General features: G+C 45.2%; 1 protein-coding gene across 1 annotated transcript in view; it reads right to left on the bottom strand.

The window, feature by feature from the left end:
- The window catches only part of ZBTB32 (zinc finger and BTB domain containing 32), a 182614-nt gene that overhangs the window by 133248 nt on the left and 37039 nt on the right, over nucleotides 1-12327 (bottom strand). Inside the window, exon 3 of the mRNA XM_086928603.1 lies at nucleotides 5170-5358. Coding sequence (XP_086784729.1) covers nucleotides 5170-5358 — 189 coding nt within the window. The remainder of the gene's footprint in view (nucleotides 1-5169; nucleotides 5359-12327) is intronic.

Below are 12327 nucleotides of genomic sequence, written 5' to 3'. Positions count from 1 at the left end.
CTAAAACCCAAACGTACCACATCAACCTACTGAAAGAATGGCTGGGCCCAGTACCCCGAGTACCCGGAGCGGGACATTTTGTCGGTCAGACGAGCATCCCTAACGCATCCACCTTGGATCAACTGGTGGTAAACCAGGGGTTGACCTCCCAGGAAAAGACCGAGTTATCAGACGCCCTGAAACCCTTCGCCGACGTCTTCTCTGACCTACCCGGAAGGACTAACTTAGCCGAACACCGCAACGAAACCCTTCCGGGAGAAGTGGTAAAACAAAGACCTTACAGGATTCCCGCCACCAGAAAAGAAGCCGTCCGAAGTGAAGTTCAAGACATGTTGAGATTAGGTGTAATCCGGCCCTCACAGAGCCATTGGTCGTCCCCAATCGTGATGATACCCAAACCAGACGGGTCCAAACGCTTCTGTATGGACTTTTGGGCCTTGAACGCGGTGTCACACTTTGATACCTACCCTATCCCTCGGGTGGACGATTTAATCGAGAAAATAGGCGACGCCCGATACATCACAACAATCGACCTCACGAAGGGGTATTGGCAGGTGCCTCTTCGTGAGGAGGATAGGAAGAAAAACGCCTTCGTGACGGACGAAGGAGCCTATGAATTCACGGTTCTTCCCTTTGGACTCCATGGGGCCCTGGCGACCTTTCAACGCCTCATGAACCGGGTCTTATAACCTTACATCTCGTTCAGCTCAGCCTACCTGGACGATATCGTCATTTATAGCCAGGATTGGAAGGAACATCTGCTACATCTGCCAACCATCCTCACAGCGCTACGAAGAGCGGGACTCCACATTAATACAAAAAAATCTAGAGCAGCATTCCAAAGCGTGAACTACCTGGGGTATGTACTGGGGGAGGGTACTATTGCTCCTCAAAGCGAAAAAGTATGTGCTATAGCTTCAGTTCCGTTTCCCGCTACCAAAAGAGATCTCCGAGCCTTCCTAGGACTGGTAGGGTACTACCGCAGGTTCATACCATGCTTTGCCGAGGTGGCTGCGCCCTTAACCGACCTTCTCAGAAAGGACACGAAGTCCCGTGAATATAGTCATCCATCACCAGAATCCTTGAAGGCCTTTCAGTTCCTGAAAACCACCATGACCACGGCCCCAGTCCTGGTATCCCCAGATCACAATAAGCCCTACGTGTTAGCCACCGATGCCTCCAATGTAGGAATAGGTGCGGTGTTGTCCCAAGTCAGCAAGGAAGGGGTTGAACACCCAGTATTGTATGTAAGCATGAAGCTTTTCCCCAGGGAGTGTAAATATTCCACTATTGAGAGGGAGGCCCTGGCTATAAAGTGGGCGATAGAAAAACTAAGATACTATTTGGAGGGCAAACCATTCATCCTTCATACGGACCATGTCCCCTTGAAGTGGATACACGAGAACAGCAGCCACAACCCCGAGTATTGCGGTGGTTTCTGTCTTTACAGCCGTATTCCTTTACAGTGCAACATCGGAAAGGGAAAGACAATGGTAATGCGGACTTTCTTTCCCGCGTGTTCCCTCTCCCCGAACGAGAGATGCCGGGGGGGAGGAATGTGACGGGGCATGCAGACCAGAAATGACTATCACTACGGACTGGTGGTCCGCCACCCCCCTTTCGCCATGCCCCTTTTCCCCACAGCTACCACCTTGTTCTTGGACCGAGGAACCCGAGTCCGGCTGGACGGATGACAACAACTCGTTCGGCCCCTTTAAGGACACGGACCATGAAGACGAGGCTCCACCCCTCGACAGCGTAACCACGTCAAAAGGAGGAAGTAGCAGAGACTCGATGGACAGCGTTTCCCAGGAGGTAGCGGTTATCGTGGAAGACGGACGGAGGAATTCGGAGCCGAGAGAGACCGAGAGCGACACACCTGGAGGACAACGTTTCATCGCTTCGCCCCGCCACGTTCCCACGGGAGGAGCGTGGCTACAAGAGGTACGGGGCCGGGTAGCGGGTTGGGTCAGGCGGAGGAGACAGCCCCGTGTGTGAAGTGTACAGCCCGAAGAATCCCCCTGCCTCTTCACGTGCACTTCCCCACACACCCCTTTAATTGAGAAGTGTGCCCCGGATCACTGTTGTTTTCCCTCACTCCCGGCCCTTAAGTGTTCCCGGACCCTCACAAGTATCTGACCCAAGTTTCCTTTCTTTTTCGGTACCGGAGTGGAACCACGAGTGGAGAGAAGTCCCCTCCCGGAGCACGACCGCCCCGTCCACATACCGGGAATAGTCAAGCTGGAGAAAGCTACCTTTACTTTGGACCCTGCAGTGTTTACGAGAGAACGAACAACCCCATTGATGAAAAAGACTTACATACCAATAAAGCCTTCTTTGAAACCTTTACTTAAGGCGCCAGTGTTCCTCTTTTCCCCGACACCTCCCGTCAGGCCAAGCTCAGTAGTTGAAGTCCCGCACGTCCCGACCCCATCGGGACAGGGCATTTATATCCTTCCAGGACCTGCATATCTCTCGCCTTGCCAGAATAATTACGTAAAAAATAAATTTGGACGGTAGGTCATTAACATGATAATCTGAGCTTAGCCCAAAAAGAATTGTTCCCGGAGTTACCACCAGTTGTTTGTGGAGTACATCTACCAGAAATTCCTGTACTTTGATCCAATAACTTAATATCGCCGGGCAATCCACAAACATGTGAAAGTCATCCGCTGCAGGATGTTTGCACCTAGGGCAGTGATACTCTAAACCAGTAATCTTTACTAATTTTTGGGTGATATATATGCTCTATGCATGGTATTAAGAGGATTTCTTTTGAGTGGGGCAGGTTTAACCACTGCGTGAAGCATAGTAAAGGAGTCCCCCCACATATCCTTGATGTTATTCGGATTTAGACTGGAAACATTACACCAGAGTTTTTGAAGTTCGGGATCTGTCACTCCCTCTGCCTCAAGCATAGCCCAATACCAGAAGGACACCTCCCGCTTCCATCTGCCCTTCCTTGATATTGAGTCGAACTTTGGATTAGATACATCAAAGTCCCAGGATTTAGTTGCCCACCATCCTGACAGCTGGTAATATTTAAATCTTGTAAGGGTCCCGCCTGTCATGCTGGATAGGGACTCCCAGTCCAGAAGCTGCGAATCTTTCTGCAAGTCCCGCCAGCACATTAAACCTACCATTTTAAGGGGACGGGATAGTTGATCATTAAGGCAATCTGGAGTGCCTGGAGAGTCCCAAATCGGGGCCTGGGATGCACAATATGGAATTCTTAGACTTTTTCTGATATACAGCCAGTTCTTAAGGTCCGCATACAGGATCTTTAGCCTGACCTTCTTATAAAACTTTGGATTGCCCTATTTAAAAAGGAAATTTTCTTGCCCTTGAGGTATACCGTGTAATAAGGCTTGGAACAATAAACCTAGTGAACCTAGTGAAGATGCATCTGTCTTATGTAGTCTGGTAAAGCTAACCCTCCCGTTCTTAAACTTCTCCTTAGCTTTTTCCGGGAGATGCTTGGTGACTTGGTGTTCCAAATAAAGGAGCCAATTTTCCCTTGTAGTTTGTCGATGTCTAGTGCCCTAAAGGTTAGGGGAATTGAGTTAAATAAAAATGTTATTTTTGGTAAGATGATCATTTTAATTAGATTCACCCTCCCAAAGATATTTAAAGGGAGGCCAGGCCACCGTTGCAACAAACCACAAACATCCTTATAAACTCTGGTCAAATTTAACTTAGATATTTCTGAAATATTTTGAGCCAGATATACACCCAAATACCTCATTTGTGATTTGGCCCCTGATGTCCTCACCTCCTGGTTCCATTGCATGATCTCGGTTTTATCCTTATTTATTTTATACCCCGAAATTACTCCAAACGATTCTGCCCGATCAAATAGTCTGGGAATAGCTTCAGCTGGATTGGAAGTAAACATAAGGAGATCATCGGCGTATAACGCAAATTTAGTTCCAGATCTGCAATTCTAAAGGGTTTGATCATGGGGTCGGATCTTAACTGGCAGACAAATGGTTCAATGTAAAGGTTGAACAAAAGGGTTGATAGGGGACACCCTTGCCTGGTTCCACGAGAAATTGTGAACCAATCTGTAAGGAGTCCGGTAACCAAGATTTTGGTTCGGGGACTAACATAAAGAGATCGGATTGTTGACACAAAATTAACGGGAAAACCAAATCCAGATAGAGCTGTCCACAGATACGACCAGTTTACTTGGTCGAAAGCCTTAGCGGCATCAATGGCTACAAGGGTCAATAGGATCTTCTTATCTATTGCGACATCTATTGCCGCAATAGCCTGGAAGGTTAGCTCATTCAACTGCCTATCGGGGATAAAGTTGGCTTGTCAGTGTGATACAAGAGAGGTCACTCAACTGGTGTAGCAGATGTCGACTGTGGTATCCCTGTCACAGACAAGGCCTTTTGTTTCCTGACTTAGGTCAAGTAGGATAAGTGCATAGGTAATAGTCCACTGTACCACAGTACCAACCTGGACTGCTTGTATGTCTTCACTTTCTCTGACCCTTACACTAATTTCGATATTGTGTATCATGACTATTTATTTACTTAGGTCTTCTTTTAGCATGAGGACGAGCAAAACAAATATCTGGATGGCAAAGCCTTTTTGTCTTGTTTTTTCTCTCTTGATTGAGCTGGTTGATTTGTTTTGGTGCACAGGAAGTGGTTCTTAGGGCCAGTCCATTCTGGATATTGCCCCTCAGGCCATATCAAAATGGCAACCACAGCCAGATCATTCTACTTGGACAGGGTAGCAAGATGTTTACATTTTGCAGTACCAGCAGACAAATCCATAATACCCTTCCGTATATCAAGAATCTCACTATTGTTGGACTGAATTATTTGTGTACTTTGGAATGCCAGGCAAAATTAGTTTTCAGAGGTAGTGAATTATGCTAATAACTGATTTAGAGAGTCAGTCAAATGGGCATAGGAAAGCTAATTAACAAATTAAAACTATACCTGACAATATTAGTATATATAGTGTTTCGGTACATATACAGTGAAGCCACATTCACAATGGTTAAATTGATTTCAGTGTTTCCAGTACAAGGGCAGTGAGTGCACTGCATGCAGTGAAGCCACATTCACAATGAGTAAAGTGACTGCAGTGTTTTAGTACACATACAGAGTGCACTGTGTGCCTTGGGCACAGTGTACTGTTGATTATCCTCACCTGTGTGGATCCTCAGGTGCCTCCTCAGGGTGGTTGGGCTGGAGAAAGCTTGCTTGCACTCACTGCACCAACAGCTCCAGCCACCGTCGTGCACCAAAACGTGCTCCCTCAGCGCTCTCTGCGAACTACACCTTTTCCCCGAAAGCAGGCACAGGTTGGCGGTGCAGGAGGAGGAGGAGGAGACTTCACCTGTAGGAGGAGGGCAGGAAAGGGAGAATCATTTTAGGCCTGTCTGCAGCTTAACCCCTAGCCAGTAACCATGACCTGTACTATTCTCAAATAACCCCTCTCTGATGCAGTGGTGACAGACAGTCGTGTTGCCCACCTGCAGGCTGTGGCAAGAGGTCCTAGTATTTCACACAGGCTGGCTGCCTCACACATACAAAAGTTCCCAGCCTGAGCAAGGCCGAAATGAGCAATGTTAGCCTGGCCCCCTGAGGAGTGGGGTCCCCTTGCACTATGATCTGAGGTACATTTATAAGGATATTTACAACCAATGTTGGAGAGCTGTGCTACGCCAAAATTGGTACCACCGCGCTCTGACATTCTTAAAATGCAGTGATACGACGTATTTACAAAAATAAAGCACACCCCGTGTTTTTCTTAGCAGTAATAAAGCTGCCTAGTGCCAGCACTGGCACCCTGTCGCCATACTGCAAGGGTGCCTGCTCTGCAGGGGCGATTGTTTATGTTCAGGAAGGGACACCTTTCTTTATGTTTATAATATATATATATACACACGCACATTTGCATACACACACACACAAATGTATACACACACAGTTCTTCCATATTTAGTTTTATTGATGTTGCTTTTATTAATGGCAACAATTCCTTTAGTGGGTCTGGAGATATGTCCATTTGATTTTTGTCACAAATTGAGGACATTTTACAAACAAAAATTACTAACAGTGGACCTGGAAAACACACTTGAAGGCCTGCTGCTGCTGTACATGACATTATTCACTATATGGATGGAAGAGGGGAAACAAGATAGGCCTGTGTATTAAAATTAAAGTAGTCACACTGAAAAATCACGGTTCGAGACTTTTCACAGCACACCACTTTAGTAGTATATGGATGGGATAATTTCGGTAAAAGTATGAACGTCACATTTTTAAACACACTGGGACAGATACACGGGGCAAAACTGGGGAGGATATTCAGTAATATGATGAGGGACTATCGAGGTAAACCATTACATTAATTTATAGTAGATGGTGAATTGTGAGGCATGTCAATGAGCCTGTTCAACCCAGGGGGCAGGAGAGGTGCAAACCATCTTGTAATGGTGCAAAAATACAGCGGTAACAGGCCATTTGACTAATGGTCCTGTCATCGGTATCTCTGTTTCAGCTGTTCCTCCTTCCACACCTTGCCACCCAGCATGCCATCCTCTCTCTACTGTCCCATGCAGTGCCAGCAAGCAATCCTCCAATTACCAAGGCCAAGGCCGCTAAGGATTTAATACATTTTACTGTTTAGCACTAAGTAAGTAGAACGAGGCATTGAGCATAGAAAAAGAGTTAAACAGGTGCAGCAGTTGGAGAAAGAAGAAATCAAGTTAAGCCTGGAGATAAAAAGACGCATGAGTTTTAACAACCGAGCAAGGATCACCTAGGAAAGAGTTAGAAACGCTAACACAAATTACGGCTTTAAAAAATGAAATACTTGCTTAGATCCATGTGGCTATTGGCAATGACAAGACATGGCTAGGCAGACCCCTTCCAAACTTCAACCTAGCGCTGGTCATACTCACACTAACCAGCAACAGCTTTCGCCATCCGCTCTCTGTCCTTCAAATCCCATAGCCCACAAACTGCTAGCCTATATGCTCTCCAAGGGTAGCTAGTTTCCACTCAGCTTACCGGTGCCGGTTAATTTCTACCCCAAGTTCAGTTTGATACTATTCAGGGCACAAGTCCTATGAAAAGAAGTGGGGAGACTGACCAAGTAAGGCAATATGCAAATGACCTCATGACGTCACGACGTAGTGCTATAAAAGAAATTAAATAGTTCTTTTGAAGTTATTTGTGTAAATACTGGGGCAGACTAACCCATCTGACAGTCTTACAGTATCCACATTTATATACAGGGACAGAACAAAGGCAAAAGCATGCCTCTCTTAAGTACCTGTGAAGAGAAGGCAAGCTGTGTGCCTTTGTTTTCCTCTGTGGCATTTACATTTAAATGCCCCCAGTCAGCATATACAAACAAAAGGAGGTCAGATGGCCCCTTAACTTCAGGCGGCCCCCAGTCAGCATATACAAACAAAAGGAGGTCAGATGGCCCCTTAACTTTGGCCCAGCTGGAGGTAAAAAAAAGCTCCCTCACTGCCTGCACGTTGCTGCTGGGAATGGAAAGCAGGCAACGTGCAGGTGCTGCTGAACGTGTCCCACCGGAATAAGTTCAGCATATTCTGTGTTGGCCAACTTCTTGGCAGGAGGGACAGCGTCCCCCCTGTGAAAACAGTGGAGGGACACTGTGTACCTGCTTGTACCCCCGACTCGAGCCCTGATTCTATCTCCCTCACAGCCTTCTCCTTTAATGTCCCTCAACGTTGAGATGTCAGGCCATCTTCCACTTTTTTGAATACTCACAATTCAGAGGCATCCCGATTACCTTCTGGGGTCTCTTCCTTCCTGGCCCGCTTGAGTGCCTGCAAGGCTTGCTCGTGGGTGGCCTCGCGGAGGTCGCAGCTGTTGACAGACAGGATGGCTTCACCCACAAGCAGTGCACCGTTCTTTTCCACCACCAGTCCCAAATTTTTTGGGGAAATCAGGATAGGAATACGGTTCACGTGTCTTGCTTGAGGATACTCACGGTGCAAACAGGAGAGTTCTTCGCTCCCCGGTCCAAACTGCCATGGCCTGCGGCTCAGGGTCCGACTCCCACTAGAACCGAGTAATCCCCCTCCCGCTGGCAGCTCCCAGGAAGCCGCTCTGGCACCGCTGTGGAGACACGCAGAAGCCAGCAGAACACCGCCCTCCACTATATTCATGAGAGAGTGTTTCTATATTCATAGCAGGGTGTAGCTGCTTTGGTGGAGCCATGGTGCCGCATGTGACCCGTATAGTGTTCGTACAGCCCAGTCCTTAATCATCATTATTCTTGAAGGGGAGAAAGTCTTTCAAGCATCTCCATTTCCACTAGTACATATGCCTTGTCATCAATATTCACGAAGAGGTGGAGCCACTATGTCAGTGACAAGAAACTCTGCTCCCCATGAGCACAAATAAATGATGAATACAAAAAATAAACCAAAGGCACAGCCATGCCATGCTATGAGAAAAAAGAAGGAGCACTTACAAAGCGTGGAAGACCTGTGCAGCTGGGAACAGCAAAGTGGAAGGGAACCAAGCTGTGTATGGGGCTGCAAAGCCCATACAGGAGGAGGGGGGATGGGCCATCACACACTATACTGCGTGATGGCCAAACAAAATGTTCTCTGAGTGAAATCGCCGAAAAGAGAGCTAAACACACAAAAGAGGGACTTTTACAGACATGCACCAATAGCAAGCCAGCAATTCTGAAAGCCACAGATAGTTCAAGTTCAGTAATTTATATAGCGCACTAATCACCCAGAGGGTCTCAAGGCGCTTGCGTGAGGGTGGGTGCACAGATTCAGGGAGGGTGTATTATTTATCCAATGGCACTCAGTGGGTGGGCCAGTGCCTAAAGAAGTAGATACAACAGGTCGATCGAGGCTCAACCTAAAAGGGCAGCTCATTTATTTAAACACAGGCCGGAAGATCTGAATAAAAGACACAATTTGTAGAGTGACCAGATGTTTTCCCTGGCAGTCCCAGCACATTTTACTCATTTAAAAACATCTCCTGTTTTTTGGGAAAGGGTTGGATGAATGTACACATAAATTGAAATGTTGTGCACACTTACGTTTCCACCAGCCCTTCCTGACACCACAGACAAATGTTTATTTCTTTAAAGAGTTGCCTGATCTATTTGCCTTGCCTCATTCAGAAGCACATTATAGGGCATATTTATCAAGTAGTTGCACCGCCCTTGCGCCACGCAAAGGGGCGGAAGGGCAACGCAACTGCTAAGTTAGATTTATCAAGCCCCACACGGCTACCTTGCATGGCCCTGAGTGGCTTGGTAAATAAGGAGTATCGATAGGCAGTGCAAATCGCTGTGTTGGGTTGCTCTGCCCCAGGGAGGCGTTCCATGGGTGGAGCGTGGATGTTCCCTCCTAACACCCATGGATTTTGCCGCATTCCCAGATTTACCATTACTGTTAGAACCGGGAATGCATAAAAATGGTATGCATCCCCAGTTGTGGCATGACAAAGAGAAATATCTTTATTTTTCCTCCTTTTAAGGTCTCGCAGAGCCAGGGCATGCACTGCTCTGCGAGACATTTAGTAAGTGGCTTTTGAAAGTGCCACCACAGGCTTTTGGTGGCCTCAAGCTTGCGTGCATGTGAGCGTGCACGTGCGCAGCCGCCATATGATCGCAATCACTTTCACTTTTGCGGCCGAACGGCCAATGCTTGTTAAGAACAGCAAGCGTTGTGTTGAGGTAAAATGTCAATGCTGTGCTTAGATGATTACTTGTAAGTCACTAACCAGGTGTCATTACCCATCCTTCTGCTTTAAACATACCAAATGACGTCACCAAAGACTACAGATAGTGCATATGGCGAGTATATTTTAGAATGGCCAGGCCGTGGTGATTGCAAAACCAGGTGCTTTTGCAGAAGCTTGCCAAGCAGCAGCAGTTCATAAGTTCTTGACCACCAGAATTAGACAATAGTTTGGATCACATATATTTTCCTGTCTGATTTGCACTTTAAATCACAGGAACTGCAGTCCTGATGCTCTAAGGCGATAGCTTTGAAAGTTTAAGTTCAGATTTCCCACATGACTAGCAATGTGTAATCTTGGCAAAATTACAGTCTTTCTTTGTTAACGTTGTCTTATCTCAGTAGATAGTGGGTGCTTAAAGTAAATAGGCTGCGTATCCCATTTTAAGTGACTTTAAAAAGCAAGACATTTACAGTATGAACGTTCTAAATGTTTTGTGAGTCTTGGTAGGTGTTTAGTCAGAGCACTCCAGATGTGAAAGATTGTTGTCATGGAGATTTAGGAGGGCAATTTTAATAGGCAAAGAAAAGGCCAACGAGCGTTGTGAAATCCAATAGCACAAACAAGAATATTGAGGGAGATGGACAGAGTTTTAGGTCTCTTTTTCCTATATTAATTTCCAGCAGGTCATACAAAATACGTTTTGCCTCTTGTCTCAGTGGAACCTATAAAAATAGCCCAATAGCCCTCTTCTTTGGGCACACTGTTCCCTACTGGCACATCGTGCACCTCAAAGCTAAATTGCAGTGAGGTTAATGCTTTCAAGTATTCTCCCTCGATTGCTCTGACACGAGCATGCTCAACCCAAGATTTGATTGTACCAGGTGGAACAACTTATATTTTGATGATTGTGTGAAATTCCTTGTCTGAAAAATAGATGTGAAAGCCACATCAACTTTTCAGATGCATGTTGTTACTAGTTTTCTTAGTGCCTAATCACAACATTTTGATAGTGAACATTGCACAGAGAACAGCTCCAATCTAATTGGAGAGAAGGTTGATCAGTCTTCCAGATATGAATGACAAGTTTGTAATTACACTGAATGAGATATATTTGCAGTAGTTGTTTTATCAATAAGTGCAGTAAGCTGGCGTTTTCCTGGCCATGAACCAATAGAACCTACTTTCAACTTCGCTAGAATATAAACGTAGCTTAGGTTGAAAGGGCCTAACAGTTGTAAGCAACTGGGCCGAAAACGGAATTGAGATGAGATTCTGCATAGACTTATAATTTCTAGATAATAGTTTAACAAGATCAAGACAGTGACATTTTTTTAAATTTAAAAGTAATGTACAAAGAAGATGGAGTTATTTAAAGTAAATTATAGTACTCGGAAGATTGAGAACTTTCACCAGTCGTCCTCTAGCTGGTTGAAGCAGATAGGAAAATCTAACATACACTGTGTCCTTGTTTAGCAGGACAGGCTGCTAACTCTAACGCAAGAAACGTAAATGGAGAGTCATTTGTAATTTACCACATGTTTATGATGAGCTAAAGAAGTAAAATGTGGAGTTTCATAAGAAAATACTCTTCTTCGCCATTTCAGATATAAGATGGAAAGAGATGCTTATCTTAATAATATAGTTTAAAAAACTGTAAAATCTCTGCTGTCCACAAAGTGATGGTCCAGATGGATTATTTTCTTGGTTATTTACGGGGTATAATATAACTCATTCTCCACTCTTTGGTAAATAACTAGAAAATAAATTACAAAGAAACTTGTTGTACCAGAAAGGGATACCTTATCTTCAATGTTCTCACCCTACCTGGATCCCGAGATGTGCTCTTTTTGAGTTGTTGTGAGATTGGTTCAATGGGTAGAGTAAATTTCCCTTTACTGTGGTTATAAACTGGAATTGGACCTTTGCTTTGTAGTAGTAAATGTGTGAATGTGAATTTATTAGTACAGTTGCTTTAAAAAACAAGCACTGGCATAGCCAATAGGTCTTGCTTTTGGAACCTTATAAGTATTTAGTTAAGCAGCACCATATCCTTGGTACAACAACATCCACCGTTGCATGGGTAAACACTTATAAGGTCGCAAAGGCGAGACCTATTGGCTATGCCAATGCTTGTTTCTTCTTTCTATGTGTGTTGTTGGCAAAGAGGCGAGTAGCACTCCACTGGGGTGAACATGCAATACCTACCAAGAGGAAATGTCTGCTGGATATGATGCACTGTAAGTCTCAATTGGAACTGTATTTGGAAGACCTACCAAGGCCATCAACGCCTAAAGACAAAGGGAACCTTTAACGACATATATGCCTGCGCCCCGGATGGGCCATAGTGGATGATGCACCAGGAGAACTGGTAAAATTCCTACGTCAATAATATCTGCAGATGTACTTATAACATGATAAGGTAGATGTACACTATGACTTTATGGGGGGCACGTACTATTGTTGACTTGTTGAATGGCTTTTTTTTGTCTGGCCATCAATAAAATGCTACAAATAAAATAAAAAAAGTAAAATTCTACAATGCCCATGGGGAGCAGAAACTGAAAGCAGAGGAGATCACCAGGAGCTTAGTGTAAGGAAACACATGCTCGTT

This window comes from Lissotriton vulgaris, chromosome 7 (genome assembly GCF_964263255.1).
Source record: "Lissotriton vulgaris chromosome 7, aLisVul1.2, whole genome shotgun sequence".
Lineage (NCBI taxonomy): Eukaryota > Metazoa > Chordata > Amphibia > Caudata > Salamandridae > Lissotriton > Lissotriton vulgaris.
Note: the sequence above shows the minus strand (reverse complement) of the source record. Positions and strands in the feature narration are given on the sequence as shown.